At 30.1% G+C, this 23,534-nt stretch overlaps 1 protein-coding gene across 1 annotated transcript in view; it reads left to right on the top strand.

Annotated features, from left to right (window-relative positions):
* The window catches only part of wls (Wnt ligand secretion mediator), a 52,039-nt gene extending 29,007 nt beyond the window's left edge, over positions 1 to 23,032 (top strand). Inside the window, exons 8-11 of the mRNA XM_075363249.1 lie at positions 8,532 to 8,690; positions 11,903 to 12,130; positions 19,018 to 19,168; positions 21,816 to 23,032. Of these exons, the coding sequence (XP_075219364.1) occupies positions 8,532 to 8,690; positions 11,903 to 12,130; positions 19,018 to 19,168; positions 21,816 to 21,922 (645 nt within the window). The 3' untranslated portion in view covers positions 21,923 to 23,032. The remainder of the gene's footprint in view (positions 1 to 8,531; positions 8,691 to 11,902; positions 12,131 to 19,017; positions 19,169 to 21,815) is intronic.
* The last annotated feature ends 502 nt before the right edge of the window (positions 23,033 to 23,534 follow it).

Raw genomic sequence — 23,534 nt, 5'->3', positions numbered from 1 at the left:
TTGCAAGTTCAGCCGTAAAATCGCACCTCGTACACTACCATGCTATGAGTGCTCATTTGTGCTGTTTGGGGTATTTCTTTTTCCTAGCAATTATAGAGTACTTTTTTTTTTAATATAAATATCAAAACAGATTCTATTGTATTATAGTATAGTTGTTCCAGTTTTTTTCTAAGAGTTTTTGAATTGTGATCATTATAAATATTTCGGTACTTACGTATTAACGCCACTGCAGCTACAGCTTTATTTAAAAACAAAGTAGTCAATCGAATTTTGGTGGAAAATGAACAGCCTCTTTATTAATTTTAGTAAATGGTTATTTATATTTATTTATTTTATAAATATAATTTAACCAAACTTAACCTACATTCACTTTGCTCGCTAACCTTGACTAATTAACACCGTAATTTTTTTAGTATTTATTTAATAAATTCAGTAATTATTGCAATTATTTATTATTTAAATTATCAAAACACTCCTGTTAATTAGTCAAGGTTAGCGAGCTTAGGTTAAGTTTGGTTATATATTTATAAAATAAATAAATATTAACCATTTATTAAAATTAATAGAGACTGTTTTGAATTTATGTTAAACTCTATATCGGCCCATTTTCCACCGAAATCCGATCTACTACTTTGTTTTTAAATAAAGCTGTAGCTGTGGTGGCGTTAATTTAAGTACCATATTTCTTATATTATCAGTCACAGTTATTTTGATCAAACAACCATTAATATTTCTCTATCAGGCGAGTGAGTTGTGCTGACTATTTTTTATGAATTAATGAGTTAGTTTATTTATGTAATGGGAAATGATAAATTCTTGTAAAACAATATTTCTTTATAAAAATTATATTATCAGGTTAAAAAATTAAATTTCTATTACAATTATTTGGTTATACATTTTACAGAATGGTAACATATCATGAATACATTTTATAGTTACGTTTACAACATAACATCATTCTCAGTAGCCTTTAGAATAATTGAAAATAAAATAAAAATGTAAATTATATTTTTATTAAAAAATTTAATTTATCTATGTTAAACAACAGAGTGCTGATTGTTTTATTTATATTTATTATACGATGCATATTCATAAAGTAAGGACCATTTGGTCTTTGAAAAAGATTAATGTGCGAGAAAAGGTTTTTACTTCAGCTTTAGTTTACTACATATCTACTTCACTTTTCCACATAATTGCCATTCAGTTCTAAGCACTTTTCGTAACTCTGCACCAGTTTCTTTAATCCCTCTGTCTAGACGTTTGCTGCCTGGGAATTGAATCATTTGACAGTGGCAGTCTTGAGTTCCTCATCGTTTTCAAACTGTTGTTCACCAAACCACTTTTTTAAATGCAAGAAGAGGAAGTAGTCGCTAGGTGCAAGTTCAGGACTATATTGAGTGTGGTCAAAAAGTTCCCAACGAAAATCTTCAATCTTCTTGGTTAAGGCAGCAGTATGAGGACACGCGTTATCGTGAAGGAGGATTATGCTGAACGACAGTTTCCTACTTCATCAATTTTGAATAGCAAGTCTCAGCTTGGTGAGCGTTTCACAGTACACAACAGCTGTAATTGTTGATCCATGTTCCATGAAATTAACCAAAATGACGCCTTTCTATTCCCAAAAAATGGTAGCCATCATTTTTTGATTCAAGTACAGAGATTTCTTAAACTTTCTCGGTTTTGGGAAACTTGATTGGCACCACGCCTTGACTGTTTTGATTCTGTGTTGGTATAGGATACCCACGTCTCATTACCTGTAACATTGTGAGAAAACAAATCATCTTCATCTTGTTGACAAAAACAAAAAATCTTGTTGTCAAAAATGCTTATCCACTGCACATTCTTTACTCTTTGTGTTAGTCTGTGAGCATTTTCAGTACCCATCTTGCACACAATTTTGATATCCGAGCTTTTCTGTGATAATTGTGTAGATAGAGGTGTGTCCAACATGCAGAAATTCATCAGCCAGAGTACTAATTGTCAATCGTTGATCACATCGCAGTTTTCAGTTCTCTTCTTCAACAATTTTGTCTGCCTGAATACTGGGCCTCCCATGTTGCTCTTCGTCGTACTCATTTATGCGGCCAGTTTTAAAGTCTCGAGACCATTTTCTAACCTTTCCTTCACTCATTTACTGTAGGTCCATACCCTAGGCACAACTCCTGATGAATTTCAGCAGCTAAAGATCCTTTTGCACACAAAAATCAAATCACAGCATGCACTTCAGAACTGGCAGGAGAAACAATTGTCACGGACATTGCGATACTATTGTCGCGGACAGGCAAAAGGCTACTGAATCAAAACAACTGCATTGGCTTTGTAAATAGCTGATAGATAGCTCTTCATGCGTACAACTGTGTTTACCCTCGCTAATATTTAAATATAAGCCAACAGCCCTTACTTTATGAATATGCCTTGTAGAACTAGTTCGCTGGAAAAAAATTTTTTTTAATTAATTTTTTTTCTTTTTTTCATGTTTGGTTGTGCCTTCAGATTCAGGTAAGGATTTTTTTAAGTTAAATTTGTTAGTACTATATCTAGTTTTGTTAATACTATGTCTTTTGGAAATTCATTCAATAATTTAGCTTGGAAGAAGCCTAATATAACAAAAATTAAATCAAAGTTGGTAATATTTAAAAAATTATTTTACTATTTAAGTCTGTGTGTTCAAAGAACATACTCAGGTAGCTGCATTTTGTCTTTGTCAAACGTCTTTAAGATCGAGTAATGGTGTTTAGTTTTGGAGATTGTTTAAGTGTTCTAACGTAGATGTTTCCAGGCCATTCTATAGGATAGAAATATTCAAACACTTAATTTGGAAACAATTATTTTAATAGATGTTATATTTTAGGCAAAACAAGTTTCAATGATGTAAATGATTAGATTTCCTTTTCAACGAACTAAAGAAAAACTATATATCAACATATGTCCAGAAACACTTAGTTTACCAGCTATTTACCATTTTGTATTTTTAACATAAAAATTTATTTCTCAGGAGTGGTTAATCATATTGAACTGAAATTGTATACACTGCTAGGTTACTTGAGGATTACTTGTGTAAAAAATAATGAAAGTGGTGTCTTAGTCCATTTCAAAATGGCGGCCATGTAAACTTTTTAATTGTTAATATCTGTGCAACCACTGATTTATTTAAATGTTATGTTTTTACAAAAAATGTTAAGCATTTTATAACAAACAAAATGACACCTTATTTATTCAAATTCATTCATAAATAACACAGTTATGGCAACAACTCTTGAAGTGAGTCGCTCTAGATCAAAAAAACCAGTTTTTATTTACTCCCAAATAAAATTAAATAACTTGACACAATCTCAACTGGAATAATTCTATTAATATTTTATCACGTAATAATATTGAAAATATTACAGTAAAATAAAATATTATTGAAATCATAATAATATTACAGTAATATTAATATTGAAAAATAATTTGCATTAAAATGCATGTAATTAACAAGTCATTGTTGTGAATGTAAACAAAAACTAATACTCAATTTTTCTTTTGCTTTTGACCAAGTGAAGTGATTACATTGATCTGTGCTGTACAAGTTGATTATTTTTTTTTTACCATTATCTTATTCACCAGTACCAGTAATGTGAATCATATTTATACTAACTTAGAAGTGGCGGTTATGCATTTAATGTATGGTTTCACACGTTGCAAGGCACTTGAGGTGAGACGGCTGTATCAGGAACACTTTTGTAATCGATTGTTACCTTTTCACACAATGTTTTCATCCATTTGTAGAAGGCTTAGAGAAGCTTGCAGCTTAAAACCTGAAAAATGTTTTAAATCAGGACAACCACATTCAATATATACACCTAAATTCAAGGAGAGTTTGTTAGATGAAATGTGTAACAATCTCGGAAAACATACTAGAGAGCTGGTCTTGTAGTTCAGTGTTAGTAATGCAACAGTTTGGAAAGTTTTGCATGAGCAGTAACTCCATGCCTATCACTATCAGCTAGTACAAGCTATTTTATCTCGAGATTATATTCACCACATTCAATTATACAAATGGCTTATCCAAAAATGTACTAATCCACATTTCTTGAATTGTATTTTTTTTACCATTGAAGCCAAATTTACAAGATTGGCCATTCTTAACACACATGTGGTTAATCGAAAATCCTCATGCCATTTCAGATAACAATTACCATTATCAATTTTCTGTAAACATACGGGCTGGTATTCTGGGTGACGACTTATTTGTTTGTTTTTTATCTGAAATGCTCAATGGTTAATGATATTATATTTTTTTATTGCTGATCTACTTTTACTCATTTATATGTAATATGTATCATATTTAAAAAATAATACAATTATGATTATTTGTTGTTTAATAAATGAAATCGGGCTGGTAAGTTCTGTAACAAATTTTTCTATTTGTTTGCTTATAATATGGAACACTTAAACATTGTTTATTATTTATCTATTGTCTATTTCATATATTTAACATGCATTTTTTTAAACAAAATTCTAAATTACCAGATTTTGATAATAGAAATGTAGTGTCTTACCTTTGTTGATATCAGTATCATTTTGTTAAAAACAATTTTATTTATATATAAAACATTAGAAATATTGTAAAATGTTTTATTTTTGTATTTTGAGTGGAAGAAATGATATCTGCGATACCCTTAGCATACAGTTTACAATTTCATTGTAATTTTTTTGGATATATCTATACACACAAACTTATATCAGAATATCTTTCAAACCTGCACATCCTCCAAAGAAAATGTGCAAAAGTAAAAAAAAAATAATGTCCATTGTGTGTGTGTCAAAAACAAAAGTATAAAAACCATTTACCACCAAGAGTACAGAATTGTTAATGATTCTTACCATATGCTTTATTATTTTTTTCTAATAGCGCTTTCGAGGTTTTCCCTCATCAGTAAACTTTTTCTTCCAAATCACACATTAAATTCAAACCATTAAAATTATAACATAAAAATACATAGTCATAAATATTAAAAAATTAAATTTTTTTATGTGGCTAGCCATACATACAGTACTTACTGATGTTATTTAAATTATATAAATGTGCTGCTATCTAAGGCGGTTTTGGTAAGAAAGTCATCAAATTCTGTCTGTGCATTAATCAAATTTAACTTTTGTCTACACTTGTATATATAATATTTTTCCAAAATATTTTATCAAATATTTTATGAATACTATATCAATGTATCCCTCTGTTGTAAATAAGTACGGCATTGCTTCAATGGCAGACCGATCATGTTTAAACTAAAATAATCCGATATTAATTATATTAAGTATCTGATATACGTTATTGTTCTGAGAAGATCTGATGGTCTGGATTGGGTACTGATTACGAAAGAGAGAAAAAACAATAAAACAGCACATCAACATTATTTAAAGTTTGTTAAATTTATTATACCAGAAACGCAAGAAGAGTTTATGCATCAACTATAATAAGGAAAACAATACGGTAAATAACATTTATGCTACAAAAACAGAAGACTTAACCGAGAATAACTGAATAAACATTACATTCACAAAATAAAATAAAAAAAACAGGAATTCAAACACATAATTAACTTACTGCATGAAAAATAGCACAACCAGCATTACCGAGCACATTTCAGTTAAAAAATAATCTAATTCTAGGTTTTCCGACAATAGAGAAACAGCCACAAGCAGAAAGTAAAAATTAAATAAAGTCTTTAGATAACTTAAATCTTGTAAAGAGCTTGATTTATTGACAACAAAAGAACAATGTACACAGCACCGAAGCAAACACACCCAACGCACACAGAGAACTCACCGACAACAGCTGACATCGTCATTCGCACGCAGGTCAGAATTGTAATAATAAACAACCCTGGGTTATGTTGTTTATAACACCATTCACTGATTTGTTGACAAACCCTAGCCCGTTATTGTGAAATCAACAAAACCGTGGTTTCTCGAACAACGTTGTGTCTGCGACCTTGACCAAAAACTGAACAGTAATGTACCTTACAGAATGATTTAAATACTAATACACTATTGTGCATTGTTGATCAGCTGTTGTTGTTTTATTGACAACTTTGAAAATAATTTATTGTTTTGTCATTGATAAAAAAAATTATTATCTAAGTAACTTTTATTTATTTACTTTGTCTTTACAGGTATTGTGTAATTTCCAGTTTTTTTAGTTTTTTAACAGCAAATTTTATTTTTACTAATTTTTCACATCACCAAAAAATAATTTTTTTTTTGTTTACATTAAATAAGTACTTTTCTAATAAATGTAGTAATGTCCTGTTTCGACATAAAATTAAAATTTTTCTAACTTTTCTTTATTTCAATCAACTTATCTTATAAAAATTTGTTCCGAATTAAATTCTCTACAAGTTTTGTTTAAAAATTTTATATGTTTATCACCCATTTAACAAAACCATAATCTAAATGAAAAACATTCACAAAATAAAAAAAAAACAGGAATTCAAACACATAATTAACTTACAGCATGAAAAACAAAGCACAACCAGTGTTACCGAGCACATTCATGGAACAGATCTACTTTCATGAAACTATAGTACGCACATTGCTTTTTCCTACATGCCATTGCTCAACTGACAATCCTCCTGACATTGCATCGCACCGACATGCTCATTCAAGGTCATCAGTAATTCTAGTACCTACATTAATGTTTGAAAAAATCAGTGTACTGTAAATTGCTTAGTTCATTTTTTATTAACCCCTAAAATATGCTGAATAATTTACACACTGTATATTGAAGAGTGTGCTCCTTACTTTGTCTCCCAGTATGCAAAACTGTATTTACTCGATTCTAAGACAATTTTTTTTTTTTATATGAACGTTATAGAAATAGGGTGTGTCTTAGATTCAAAGAAATACAATGGGCAATAACCTACTCATACATAGGGATAGGATATCAAAAGTAGAATATCGATATTGCCGAATATCAATTCCGGGCTAATATATTGATAGTGCTGATATTTGTTGTTATATCATGTTATAGTCTTTCCTTATAACCTTTTTATTGCTACTCACTTAGTCTAGCACAGTTCATTATGGAATGAAGTTTAGTTTTCCATTAATTTAACTGTTAATATGTTAACAAAAAGGTTGTATTAAAATGGAAAGTTATTTATTTGTGGAAAATAATGGCAATACAACTGCCAACCATTATTTCAGTATTAACAAAGTCTATGTACAGTGTTGTGTTACAAATAACTTACATGGGTCAAAGGATGATGTATGGGAAGATGAATATGCAAATAAAAATTGTGTTATTTAGAATCAGAGAGCAATGATAAAATTAAATACAAAAGTGATTCCTCAGATACAGATATTAAATAGATCCATAATATATATATATATAGGTATTTTCTATTGTAATAAACTTAATTTGAAATATATTGTTGTAAGATTGTGTGATTTATATTTTTTCCTTTAATTAGAAATCTTTTTCTATTTCAAATAATGAATTTTTAAACTGGGAGTGCATCTTTGTATTAAGTAAATATGGTAGTATTTATGTAGTAAATATAGGTAGTAAATACAGTAGTATTTATATAGTTTGCTTATATGCTACATAAAAAATTCACACAAAAGTTTTTTTTTTTTTTAAATAATAAGATAAGTGTCTATTTGAATGAGTGTTAAAAGTGATTGTATATTTACAAGTATACCCGTATTTTTTTTCTATCCTATTTACATAGGGATGACAAGGGAGTAATCCTATGATCTAAGTTAAAAGAATGGATTGGTAAATTATTAAATAATCCAAAGTTGAATAATCATATTTGAAAAGGCTATTTTTGATTAAACTATTTAAATTTGTTTTAATTTACAAAATTCATAGCTAATTATAAGATACATAAATCTTAAATACATGTAATAGAATTTTGCTAATTTTAATCTTCTATAAAATTAAAAACAAAAAAACCATATTAATAAGCAATCTACATCCTCTCCTAATAGGCCCTGCTGTTCTTAGGAGAGTAATTTCCTAAAACATAAATTTGTATTACATTTGAATTATAAAAAGTAAATTGTAAATAGACAACTATAATTGTAATTAATGTAGTGAATTAGAAATATAAAGATAAGATAAGGAAAGATACATATTAAAATGTTTGAAATAAATAATGTGTGTTAAAACAGTAATTGTAACATTATTAACATTTCATTCATGTATTTTAAAAATTAATTAGTTTGTATTATTGAATTTATTTTTCTTGTTTGTGTTAAATAGTAGCATAATGACACCTATTGACATAAAACTAAAATAAAAAATTAACCACACAAACATATTCTATTTCTGGGTAAGACAATAAATTATCCTGATCTGAGGATTCTGCATTCTCTCTGAGTTGACTATTTCCTCCTTTCACATTCAATAGTTTAAAAAAATAAGTCTTTTTTTAATACATAAAAAATTATGCTTCTGCAACATGTACTATTTAGATAAGTGGAATTGTCTTTTCCTGTTATTATTTATATTTTAATTTTTTTTTTGTATTTTTTTTCTTTAGGAAAGCCAAAAGAATCATTTAAGGGTATATTGGAAGCACTTAAGTGGTGTTGCTATCGGTTGCATATCACTTTTTGTGTTTGATCTGTGTGAACGTGGTGCACAATTGAGAAATCCATTTTATTCTATATGGGTTACGGATCTTGGAACAAATCTGGCTGTATCCTTTAAATAAGTACTGATTTTTAGTTTTAAGAACATTTGTTTGTTAACTAGTTCCGGTCAGTAACTGAAATAATCCAGGTTGTTATATTTAATAATATTAATTAATAAGGTGCAAGACAGCTTCGCCTCTCTGTAGTAGTTATTTTATTTTATTTATACACTGTTCCTAATTTTCTTTTAACAGAACAAATTTTTAGCTTTTTCAGTGCATCTAACAACACTTAATAGCTACGCAGTGATTCAGGAATAGCAAACTGCTCTAGCTACACAACTTCCATTCTGGACAAATAATAGAATGCAAACACCGTCCACAATTAACTTAAACTCTCAGAATTCACCAACTATCTCATAGAAATAGCTTGCAAATACAACTGCAGTTACAAATGAGGAAATGCGTTAACAAGTATCTATAAAATACACTAATTTATGAAGCATTTTATCTTTATACATCTCAAAAACATAAAATATATACTCATAAAAATATAAAATTGACATTAAATAGACTAAATAACTGAGATCTAAAGCACTTTTTAGCCACTTTGTGAATGTATGTATTCCTAACTGGGGAAAAAAGTTTACAAAGATAACTTAAGCTGGAATCAAAATTCAGTAACAGGATTGCTTGTGATTGATTAAATTACCTGTTCTTAGCTGAAACAATCTTGATATATGAAAAAAATCCATTTTTATCTATTATTTGGTTTTTTGTCTTAAAAGTAGCTATATAATTTTTTTTTGTATTAGATTTTTTTGTGTTTTGATTACATTATTATCACTTAAGTCCATTTTAATTTGTCTCAGAGCTAAATAGTTCTATCAATCATGTAACAGATAGGAAAATAGATTGGTGACTCCTGCAGCTGATAATTAATCCCAAGTTCCTTATTGGAATATAGCCAATATTCTGGTCCATTTTAATTTTCTGCGTATATTTTTTTTTTATGAGGAAAAGTGATTAATTTTTTATGTATGATTTAACTGTGTAGGAGGAAAGAGAAAGGAAAAGTGGAAAGTAACCTAAATTAGTTGAATGAAGAAATTAAACAGTGTACAAAATTAAAAATGAAGAAAAAGAAAAGAAAAAAGTAGACTACTTTTATTTAGGAACTATTGGGTGGGAAACTAAAGGAGGAAGTAATTGTGAGGATGCAGAATGAAAGTTGTCAGAAATTTATACAAAAAAATTATTTAGTGGTTATTTATCCTGATACTAACAAATTCAGCAAAAACAAGAAAAAAGCAAGTAAGATTGAGAGCAGGTTGTAGATGGCTGAAATGAAGTGTAAGAGAAGTATTTTGGAGAAAAAAGGGAGAGTTAGAATAAGGAGTAATTTACAAAGAGAACAACTGGGAGGCTATTAAAGAAAATTTAAAAGATAAAACTAAATGATTTGGACATATGAATAGAATGGGAGAAAACATTTATAATTTAATGATCCCAGAGGAAGAGGGTAAAAGATAGGCATAATGGAAGAGTATGATGATAAGGGATAGAAGATAAATGCAGTTTGGGACATCATTGAATGACAAATTGGTTGATGATCAGGAGAAATAAAGAATAGTAGAAAGCCTGCTTTAAGGAAAACTTAAGATTAAGACGGTTAAGAAAACAGATTAAGATTATGACAGTTTATTTGATATAAAACAAATATTTAGCAATATGGAGTGTTTTTGTTGTATTTTCCAACTTTTAAAATGATAAAAAATTTATGTTTACTTAATATTTAAATCCCTACATTTACTAAGGTTAAAAACGTTTTACACTAAATTGAATAAATTTATCAATTATGAGTAATAAGGTGGACAAGTCTATTTTTCACCTTTTTTCCTCCACTTTCTTTTGCTTTTGTAGTTTTTTCCCAAATATCAAATAATTCACAATAAAAGTGTTATATAGATGGTCATTCTTAATGTTAATTGATGGGGGAAAAAAATTGCGTAATTGATTCATTTAAAAACGCTATGAGGATTGAAATTATTAACTGTTGTTATCCATTATTTCTTATTTGGTTGTCTGTTAAAGGGTGAAACACCTAATTGAAAGCATTGCTCAAGATTTATTCAGTATTATAAGAAATTTTAGTACCCATTTTAGCAGGCATGTTTTCACTGTAGTTTCCACTGACTAGTTCAGATACTTATAATATTTTTTTGGGGTCCATTATTATTATTTTTCTCCAGCACAGGCAGACGATTCAGCTACAAGTGACTGCTTCATTCAGCTCTTCATCATTCATAAATTGTACCTACCCTAATGAGCCTTCAATTTGCTGAAAAAGTAAAAATAGCTTGGGCCCAAGTCAGGGCTGTAAGGTGAATTTTCAAAAATTTCCTAGGATATCGGCCGGTGCTGCAGCCTTTGCTTTATGTTGTTTGTTAAGAATGCTTGGAATCCATCGTTCTTAAATTATTGCATGACCAAGATGAATGTAATTATTTTAAGGATTATGTTAGAAGAGATTTGTGAAATTTTTTTATGGTCACATCAAAGTGTGTGATACCAATCCTGGTTAACAAAACTGATTAACTTGATTCAGCTGGTCATCCGTAATGATTGCTAGATTCTGAGTTTAGCCATCATGTTCACCCTGCATTAATCTTGAACATCATCATCACATTATTTACATTATAAACTTCCTTAATATGTCAGAGAATCTCTCACTGTCACACATTTTTTACATCTAGAAATTCTTTAACAGTTCTTCTTCACATACCATTAGATTTTCAGTTTTATTATTTTTTTTAAAAGGGATACAAACAATACAAAGTGTCTTAAGCAATGATATACTCCTGAGTACTGACAATTGATTATCATGGAGTGTGAGGAACCATTAATTTATGTCTTGAGTTGCTGGGACTGGTTGGATTTGAATTGCACAGTGGAGATGTCTGAACTGGTACTAGTTTCCTTTTAACCCATGTATTAGTCAGCATAGGTCATTATGATGAGCTCATTGGAAAAATATTTTTAATTAGATTCCTGCAGCACCTACCATAAATGTCTTTCTCAAAATGAAACACTTTTATCTTGAGTATCTTACCTGGAACCTTGTATATTTTGTTAATGAATAAATAGTATAGTGAATTATTTTGGATTGTGTTAGAATAAGAATGAAAAAGATGATATTGAAAGTGAAGTAAAATTTTTTCATGTAAATTTTTGTTTATGATACGGTATGTAATATTTATTCTTAATTTTCTTATCAGCTTACATTTATAATTCTAGCTGGTATTTCTGCTGGAGTTTATTTTTTCTTTCTGTCTTACATGATTTGGTGTGTTTTCTCCAACATCAGTGCTAAACAACAAGTACTACCATCTATGCCTTCCACGTGTCGCCTTCATTATGAGGGTATCATTTATAGATTCAAATTTTTGATGCTTGCAACACTACTTTGCGCCGCAATGACAGTCATTGGATTTATTCTTGGCCAGGCAAGTATTCTGTTTGATGTTATTTTTGTTGAAGTACTTCTTCTAAATTAAAGAAAATATAAATTTATGTTATGTATAATATATATATTTACATTATATGAGATTTATTTTGATTTTCTTTATGCATAATTTTTTTTTTACGTGGCAATTAAATTAATTTTTCTTTTTTATAGAGGATTTTTTACAGTTCGTTTTGTATAAAAAAATATTGCCACCCAATACTATTTTAGAATAACTTTATTTTTATAAAACTAGTGAAAATAATGTTTATGTCAGAATATTGAGGTAAAAGTAAAGATAGGCCTTGCAGATGTTGTTTTACAGTAATAGTAATTTTAATATTAAAAATTAAGTTAATAACTATAAAGTATTGCAGCTGATCATTTACTTTTTTGTTATTATGTTTTCTACAATAGATATTATATTAATAATAATAAAAAATCAGAACTGAAGATAGTTTAAGGACTGAAAGATGTCATTCCAATGCAATGGTGAGTTTATTATTATATTTAAACAGTTCATTTATTAATATTGATGTTGCTGACCAATAAAATAGAATGGATACTTGTTTGAATTATTTTTAAATGTCTGTTATTACACACACATTTATAAACACATGTAATGATGTCTGTTACACACATTTAAATGAGTTGTTATTAAACTAAAATTTTAATAACAAAATACTGTTTTGTTATTAATTACAATAATAAATTAACATATTACTCCAGATTATACCTTTTCCAACCAATTGCACAAATTTTAACTGGATTTCCAAAAATACATAAACCTGGTTTCCCTATGCAACCTTTAATCAATTTTACAACCGTTCCATCTTGTCTCTAAAGTAATATATAAAATACTTAGAATAAAAATTAATTTAGATTATAAATATAATATAGAAAATAGATTTGAATAATATAAAAATAAATTAAAAGATTTAAAAATTGGAGATAATACTAGAATGGTTAGTTATGACATTAGTAATATGTACCCTAGCATACCCATAGAAAAAACTATTATCATAATAAAAATAAATTAATATATAACCAGGAAGACTCTGTATTTGTTGATAATATTATTACTATCATTAGAAATCTATGCCAACAAAATTATTTTAAATTTTATGATAAATATTACACTCAGGAGAATACTTTACCAATGGGTTTTTCTTTATCAGCTATTATGGCCAAAATTTATCTACAGGATTTGGAAAATAAAATTATTTATGACATTGCTCATACTCATAATATTTTATTATGAACTAGGTATATTGTTGATATTTTTGTAGTCTATAACCTGTTGCATATGAACATCTAATAATTCTTACTATAATGGATTAAAGTTTACTTCTGAAATTTATATAAATAAGACAATAGATTACTTAAATATTAGTATTGAAATTAATAAAAATAATAATTTTATAATGTCAATATATAGAAAACCCACTACTGATAAAACCACAATACATATGTATTCAAATCATCCATGGTGACACAAAATTAATACATATACAAACATGGTTAATAGAGCTGTTAATTACACACAATATAATGAAAATAAAAATAAATTAAAGAAGTAGATATTATAAAAGAAATTGCTATATATAATGGTTATAGTGAATTTTTAATTGATAATATATAAAAAAAAAAACAAATATTAAAAATTAACAATAATACATGTCTAATACCAATAAATGACACCCAAAAAATTGGCAATGTGTATTTAAAATGTGTGTATTCTGATAGCATAGTTGAAAATATTACAAAGGTTTATGATAAAAATAATTTTAAACCTGCATACGAGACAAACAATCACTTACTAAAACATTTAAAAAAAACATCAGACATACTGATTCATATAGTATTTATAATTTGGGTGGAATTTACAAAATAAAATCAACGACTGTGATCATATTTATATAGGAAAGACCATTAGATCTTTCAAAACCAGATTTTCTGAACATTTTAAATATTATAAAAATGGTAAATTGGGTTTTTCTAATGTTCCTGACTATCTTATTGATAATAAATATTCAGTAGCTGATATTTACACTATCTTGGAAATATTAGAAATAAAAAAGTGTAATATGAATAATAATAATTGGGGTTTAGAAATTTTAGAGAGATTTCATATATATAAATATAAAACTGGATTCAGCTTTATCAACCAACAAACAGAGTATAAGGATGACATGATTGTAAAGGCTACCATACCGCGGAAGCGCGGCCACCCCCGCCAATGGAAGCCCCAAGTCGAATTACAAACGATACCAGTATAACTGTGGCACAATGCCAATGCGCCTACCTCCAAACAATCCAATGCCTAGGCTGAGACCCTAGCCACCTGGGATCCTACCATGATCAAATACTTCGATTAAACTCTCTCTTCAGACCTACACACCACATGTCTGCAAAGACAACCAGTCAATAGACCACTCCTCACGGATCATCCAGTTAATACAGAGATCCAGAAAGGAATTATATTCTCTTAAGTTCCCTAACAGCTTGTGAACATTCAACCTCATATTGGGGACAGACATAGAGGACATGGTCCACTTCATCATCAGTCCCACAATCCAGGCATTGACTCGAACCCACTTACCTTGGAAATGTAGTGTTCCTTAATGCTCATTAGCCAAGATATCTATTGGTTTGACTCCGGCTATAACACAGACTGCCTCCAGCGAGACTGTTCTGTAACCGCCAATAACAGCCAACAAAAGGAGTTGTTGGGCCCACAGCAAAATGTCCGCGTAACACCTAAAAGCCAAGCAGTGACCCCAGACAGGTGCAGCATATAGCATAATAGCCTCATTGACACCTTTGTAAAAGATATGCATGATGCGAAAATTCAACCTCCAATTGGGATGAATAACTACGAATTCCATAAAAAGCATCAGCAGCCTTTTTTGCTACATATTGTAGATGTTCCATGAACCAAAAATTCTTATCAAGGATAACACCCAGGTAGTTTTGAGCTGTAACGTCATGAATGGGGAGGCCAGCCATCCGAACCTGGATTCTTCGGAAAGCAGCTAAATGACCCTTAAGCAACATCATTGTGGTTTTCTCTGGGTTGAAAATCATTTTATGTTGCAGACTCCACAGTCGTAGTGTCTCACAAGCATGAGCAGCTTGAAACTCTACTTTGTTACGCGAATCCCCTTCAATCAGCAGCAGCACGTCGTCAGCATAAGCAATTACATGACAACCACATGGCAACCTCAAACTTAACATGGAATCAAATTCTGCAATCCAATGAATGGGACTCAGAACACTGCCATACGGGCATCCTTTACTTAGGGTCTTCTGAACTTCCAAGCCGCCATCATGCAGGGTAACAGTCCGATACCTGAAATAACTTGAGAGCACTTATAATTCATTTCATGTACATTTACACTTCTGCATCTGAAACAGGGCAAAGGGCCAGCATAAGTTACTAAATGCCTCGGATACATCCAGAAAAATCCCTGATACATATTTGCATGAACTAGAGGAAGCCTATCAATCACCTTTAGTATGGCATCCTCAGTGCTCTTGCCCAATCAGAAACTATACTGGTTGTCCATTAGCAAATGATCAGTAACCAATCTAACATTAATACGCAAATATAGGACCTTCTCAAAAACCTTACCAATCACAGGCAAGAGTGTTATTGGACGGTAAGAAAAACTAACAGTAGGATCTTTGTCGCCACCTTTGAACAACAATATCAGGTCTCCACGCTTCCAACATGTCAGAAAATGACTGGTGAAGTGCAGCCTACTGTAAATTCTAGTTAGAGGACCAAGAACTACTGGAAGCGCTCAGATGAGGAGCTGTACTGTGATACAGTCATATCTGGGGGCTTTGTGCCGTGCCATACTGCATATCACCTGACGCACCCCTGCCTTAGTGATCTCAGAAAATTATTAGTCAGTCTCAAAAGCCATGTGACACAGCTTCCTGTCTGACACGCCGTTGGTATGAAACCTCACCCACCATTATGTTTAGGAGTAAATCATTCAACAAAATATCAAGGACACAGTCGTTGTCAATTACCACACCTTCATGGGTCGATAAAGCTGATAAGAGGACATCTTTCCTGTGCTTATGTCCAGGGATCCTGTACACAACACTCTAAGGATCTCTATTTCCTTGTTCCTGAACGAAGGAACGCCAGGAATTATGCTTGGAGGACCTAATACTATGGAAGTAACTAGCCCTCCTTCTGCAGTAATCCGCAGTCAGGGCTGCACACTGATCGGGGTCACCCTCTCATTGTGCAGCCCTTCTGAGTCTATTCACAGACTGCTTCATTGCTGTCACATTTTGAAACCACCAACCAGATATATGTTCCTGGCCAGTGCCTCTAGGAATGGCGGCTTCAGCCGCCGCCACTATCACAGAAGTGAAATTTTCTGCCAGGACGTCTAATGGCAGGCTGTCAAGGTCTCGGGAAAAAACCTCCAGTCTGTACTCTAACAAAGAGAAGAATTTCAGCCAGAGTCCGCCTGCCTATGCAGGAAGCGCCCCCTGGTAAACAGGAAAGTGTCTCTCATTGCTGTCGTGCAGTTCACTCGCTATCTCAAAAAGTATCAACCGATGGTTGCTAGAGCAGTTATCAACCCCAGACCAGTTAAGGATCCTGCCAGGAGTGTTCCTACCAATGGTAATGTCAATATTTGTATCTAAGAAGGCCCTTTGTTCGTCAACCATACCGATGTAAGTAGCCAACTGGTCTGCAACATTAAAAACCTCAAAGTTATGTTGCGCGACCACACTTTCAATTAAGTCACCGCCATGATTAGTGATCCCTCTGTGCCATAAAAGCAACTTCACATTAACATAGGCACCAATAAGGATTGAACCATTACCCACATACGAAGGATCCTGTCCCAACTTGCTAAATGTTCCTCAGTGGGATCCCTGTATTGGAAATATGAGCTAACATCTGTAAGGTCCTATCCATGAACGGCAAGCCTGATCACAACATGATACATGTAAGAAACCTGCCGTATAAAGACTCTTTCAAGCAACTTCCTGCACGGAATAGCAGACATAAGGTATGCCCTACATGAAACGTTTTCCAGCTGTGAAAACCTGGCAGATCAACCCCTAATTATGTATGGATGCTGCAGAAGGACAACATCGAGGCTCCGTCTCTCTACAACCTCACCTAACTCAACCTGGACTACATAAGTACCCTGGGCATTAAGTTGACCGAACCTAACCATCTAAGGAGTTGTGCTTAACTGAAAGATGCAGCACAGCTTCCTTCACCTCATCAGTTGTGTATTGATTACCTTTGAGATCCCTCTTGAGATGAGGGAAGAAGTGGAAGTTGCATGGAGCCAAATTCGGCAAGTATAGGCTCAAACTTCAGCTTGCAGAGAGCCATCAGATAGTTTGTGGGGTACCCATCGTGCACAGATTTTACAGTAACCCAGTTGCTCGATAATATGGCCTACTCGTTCTTTAGATATGCCTAACTAAATAGCAATGTGTTGCTGATTGATTTGCTAGTCACTTTGAAGCAAATCATCCACCTCCTTTCGATGTTTCTTGTCGCAGAAACTGGTCATCCACTGCAAGGTACATCCTCAATTGTCATTTTACCAGCTTCACATTCGTGAAATTTCAATGTCCACCTATTCACAGTACTCCTGTCAACAGTTTCACTACTGTAAACTGCTTTTAAACAATGAAAAGTATTCGTAGGATTCACATTTTCTGCTGTTAAAAATTTGGTCGCTGCATGCTGTTTTATCCATGTCGAAATATTGACCGTACTCAACTCCATTTTAACTGCTACTGAAAACAAACCAGTAAACAGATTTCAACGCATTATCACTGGTTTGTAGACGGGGATTTTAGCTATCATGTGCTGCCACGCCCAACTCAATAGTACCTTTTGTCTCTGTGTAGCATGCTAGTGTGTAAAATTTATTTAGCAAAGCCTTGTGTGTCTATATATGTATGTATATACAGTGTGTATACTATATACAGGGTCTATCACAAAGTTCTCCTGGGATTTTCATAACTTATTCCACTTGTGAAAATAATGGAAGAAGTTCTTATAAACATATATCTTAAAATACTTTGTTTGTGAGTTATGGCTAGAGAGATTTCACTCAGATTTCAGCTACCTCAGTGAAATGTGGTCATACTGAAATTTTTAGGATGTTAATTAATGGATAGAATTAGTGATTTCTTGTGGTTTTTGACCTAAAAATTTGAATAAAATAAGTCCTAAAACTGAATCTGCGGTATTTTTTGAGAAATCGGGTGGAAATATATCTAATTAGATATACTCAGAACTGGTATTATATTTATATATATATATATATATTTTTTTTTTTTTTTTTTTTTTTTAAATAATTAATGAGAAGTAGATATGCTGGAGAAATTTTATCAATTAAGAAATAAAAATAACTGATTAATAATGAATAAATTTTTGATAATGAGATGATCAAGTTCGTCTATAAGCTATTGTTATTAACAGAAGCTATTGTTATTAACAGACCTTATTATATTCATATAATAAGGAAATAACTACAACAAATTTATTGTGGATTTGCCATGACAGTAAGGAAAATGTTTAACATTAGAGTATTTAAAAATTGGTTTTTTAACATTATGCATTATTAATTTATTTGGTTGGGTAATTAATAAAGGCCTACTGTAAAATAATTTTTGTTTTGGCCTGTTTGGTGGTTTCAGTAGAAACATGCAACAAAGTTTAATAATAAACAAATGGTGTTAATGTTATATGAATTTTGTTATTATGAAAAAAAATGAAGGAAGGCTAAAATATGTTTTATGGCTTGTGTCATACAAATTTTATATATATTTAATATATAGATCTGTAGAAGAAGTATGCTGTATTGAAGTAGTTTTTTGTTATAGGTCAATGAAGGGCGTTACAAGTGGGATGAAGATTTACAATTGGAATATACATCAGCCTTCTTCACTGGTGTCTATGGCATGTGGAATATTTATATATTTGCTCTCATAGTCTTATATGCTCCATCACATAAACAGTGGCCTTCTGAACCAGGTAACTTATTCATTCTAAACATTTTTATTTTAGCTGATGGGCCTTTGCATTTTCTAAAAGTTATGGACTCCAATTATAAATCTAAAAACATTATGCCATCCTCTCTTCTTTGCCAAAATATTTATTTTTGAATTGTCACTCATATTTTCATTCCAGTCGTTATCTTTCATATCCCCATTGATTGAAGTTTTATTTCTGTTATTGTCATCCTGTGATGTTCATTTAATGTAATCCAAACTGGAGTTTTTTTGTTTTTTTTTTTTACAATATCCTCATGTGTTTTATTAAAGCTCCTAATCATTGTTTATTTTATTATTTTTGTTTTTTTTTTTTTATTAATTTAAATTTAATAAGAAATGTATAACAACTTTAAAATGTTAATTATTCATTCAACCTTCCTTAAGAATTAATTTTTTGGGGTCTTTAACTTTTGTTCCAATTACCAATGATCTGACTTTATCGCAAAGATTATGGCTTATGATTCCAATTCTTGACCATTGATTTACATTTTAGTTTTATTTTTAATATCTATTTTATAGTTTAGTGTGAAAGTGGGGACTTTGCAGACATTCATATTGTTATTTAATTTCTTGGTTTTATTATTTTCAAGTTTTTATGTAATTTTTTCTTAAGGTTCAATATACCATTGTTCATATTTTTACTTAGTTTAACACATTTATTAATTTCTTCTTTGTATCACTATATATTCTTTTGTCTTCAATAATTGTTTTTAATTTTTATGGTTCATTTCTCAATATTTGTTTATATTATTGTGAGTGACCCTTATTCATATTGTAGTTTACTTTTTTTTTTGTGTTTACTGTTTGTTAATTTTAATTTTGTGTTATACAATTTAATGTTCAGGTGATGGTAATTCTTAGATTGTTCAACCAGAAAAATAGAGAAAAAAAAGAAGATTTACCCTCTCATAAGAATCCTGTGATATGTTTTTGATTTAAATTTTTATTGTTCCAATGACTGAACTCTTTTCCTACCAGGATTAATTATCCATTGTAATATTATTGTTCTTTACTGCCTATCATGGATATACTGACCGTGTTTTTAAGAAAAAGCTTTGTCATATTTTATTAAATTACATTTAATATAATTTAGTGCTAGAATATAAAATTTTTTTAAGCAAACACGTGAGTATTTAAAGAAGCACGATGTTAAAATTAACTTTATATATAAATATTACACCTCATTACCCATGTAGTATTAAGTTACAGGTTTTATGAGGAAAGTAATTCATCAAACAAAGTGCATTATCAAGTATTCATTTGTAAAATTATTATTATCAAGTAATAATATTTCAAATAATAATTTCTTAGAATCATTTTCATGGAATTGCATTGCATTATTTAATTATTTGGAATTTATTGTTTTAATTTAGTCCACATATGTAATGAGACCTTCTGAAATAATTAATTAAGTTATTTATAATATGAGGTAAATTTATCTGATCCTGGATTTGAATAATAATAATGTTATATGCTCCTTTCAGATTGTATAAAATTATTCCAAAATGGGCTTTTAAAAATAAACCAGTTATATCAACACAATGTATGTACAATAGTAATTGGCTGTCTATAATCTCATTATCTGCCCTTCTGCTGTCCATTCCATAAGAGGTAAAATAGCAGTCAATACATAGAATCTGTCATTGTCACTCCTGCCAATTGTAATGTGCATAGTGTGATTTCTTTTTCAAATAGAAGGACTTATTGTTACTGAAATCCATCAGTTGTATCAGGTTTGTGCTAATAATCTGTTGTCATAGTAAGGTGAATCTGAGTGAAACTTTCATTCACCTAACAAAAAACCAAAAATTAAGAACACACTATCAAATCAAAATGTGAAACTACAGTGTTTTGGAACCATAAGGAAATTTTTTAACAGATTTCATAGAATCATGGGTCACAATATTGACAAAAATGTATTATGAAACACTGAAGCTTCATCCACCATCTTAAAGCAAGTAGTGTAAATTGAACATGATTGATATTGCTCTTCTGTGTAAAAATACTAGGTCCTATTCTGCAGGTTGTACAAAGACTTTACTGAGCAGTTCAAGTGAAAGATATTTTACCATCTCCTGACAACTTCAACTTGATGAACGACTACCATTTCTCCACCAAGATTAAGATCTGGCCCACTATCCAGAACTTTGAAACCAATGCGGTGATCAGTGTGGATGGTGGCACCTACATGCGTTATAATTTTTTAGATATTCGATCAAAATAATGTAGATATTCTGGCATAACTGATGTATATAATAAAATCTTTTTCTATAATTTTGTTTATTTAATCGCCCAGCTGAAAATAAATTTTGGGAAAACCTTTGTATTATGAACTTTTCAGTTTTATGTAAACCAGTGTAAATACAAAATCACTGTGTTCAGTCAACATCTTTATGATTGGTGGACGAATTCTATTAGGTACAATAAATTTGTAAGCTTAAGTAAGATAATAGATAATTACTGGATGTATTGCACTGATAAATAATAATATTAGCAAGTTTTCACCATACTTAACTTTTGAATAATAAGAGCTAGTTAACAAGGGTCCAGTGTTTTTGTTATAATAGATATAGATTTTTAATTAATCCTTACATAATTGCTTTTTATTAAGGTATTCTTTTTTCCAGATATATCAAGTGGTGTTAATGATGAGATAGTGTTTTCAAGATTGCCAACTGAACCGAGTGAAATCTCTTCATTAACATCTTTCATAAGGAAAGCAGCTATTGATTAAAGTGTAAAATCCAGATCTGTTTTAATACCACATGCATTATTTAATGCTATGAAATGACGAAAAAAGGTGTAAGATATTTACAATTAATATCCTGCAATTAAAATTTTTAATTTTTTAAAAATAAACAACTTGTCATGTATCTACATTTATTAGTTTTTTGTTTTAAGATTAGTTTTGTAGAATTGACTATTCCCTCCAATTTTAGTTTAAGAAAAATTTTATAATTTTTTTCATAGATTTCTGAAAACTTTTTTTATTGTTTGCAGGAAATTTCTTCTTTAATCTCTGAATTACTTGGAAAAATACCTGTTATAAATTTCAGAGCATCAGTTGGAATTTAAAATATAAGTTTGTTTTTGTGGCAATTGTTTTTTGTGAATGATACTGTATAAAAATTAACATGCAGTAAATCTGATGTTTCATACAGATAAATAAATAGTAGCCAAAATAGTTAAAATTGAGCTTTTAGACTTGGCTGGCAGCTAAAAAAATTAAATAACTTCTAATTGTTACAGAAACTTTCCAAACATTTTCATAAATCCATTTGTAAACTTGATAATAAATTTATTATTTTTGAATGATAGCCAACACTGATGGAAACAAAGGTAATGTTGAAACAGGGAATTACCCTAATTTTGAATTATTTAGACATTATTAAAGGGTTAAATTGCAAAGATGACAGTAGATCTAAGATTTTAATATGTTTGAACAATATGCAGTCATCCATCCGGCATAATTTTTTTGTGTAAAGCAGTTTTAAATAACATAGCTTCAGCTTCTGGTATTTTATTCTTGACATCCTTTTTATTTTACGGGATCTGGTTCCTTAAGTATTTTGGATTTAATAGAACCATTGTTTGATAAGTGACAAATCACAATTCTTGATAGCAATAATATTTAGAGATTTATCAGTTTTATTACATTTCCCAGTTTGTATAGATGTAATAAAATTTTTAATTTTAATTGCAGAGTTGGAATATGTGACAAACAATTTTTAATTATATCCTATTTTAATTACGAAACCAGTTAGTAATAGGATTTTTTTTTATTGCAAACTATAAAAATTTATGCTTACTGTGTATAACATTATTTTATGTGACCTTATGTCATCAGTTCCCACAGTTTGCATTAATTTAAAAAAGTAAATTTATGTATACCTTTTACAGCATAATTACTGTGTAATTTATTTTTTAACTTTAATTCAGCATGTTTTATATGCAAATTTATGATTTGAGACTGATGACATATGATTTTTGTCAGTTATTTTTTTTTTTTTAGTACTGTAATTATTTGTCTTGCTTAAAACGATGTTTTTGATAACTTTAAACTTGTTGTATGTTTGTTATTAGATTTTTATATCCTTTCTAATAATAGTGGTATGTCCTGAATTACTTGTAAAAGTAGTTTATTTTATAATTGTTTTCTTATTTAAGTAAAATGATTTCTAAACCAAGTAATACTACATGCCAGATTATGCTTTCAAGCAATTACATCTACTATTAGTAGAAAGGTTTAATTTTAGTTTCCCAAAAATGTTTGCCAAAATTATATATCAATAATATAATTGATATATAATATTATATAATAAATAATATTTTCACGTCTGTTCACA

This window comes from Lycorma delicatula, chromosome 4 (genome assembly GCF_047948215.1).
Source record: "Lycorma delicatula isolate Av1 chromosome 4, ASM4794821v1, whole genome shotgun sequence".
In the NCBI taxonomy this organism is placed as follows: Eukaryota; Metazoa; Arthropoda; class Insecta; order Hemiptera; family Fulgoridae; genus Lycorma; species Lycorma delicatula.
This window is presented reverse-complemented; position numbering and strand designations above follow the sequence as displayed.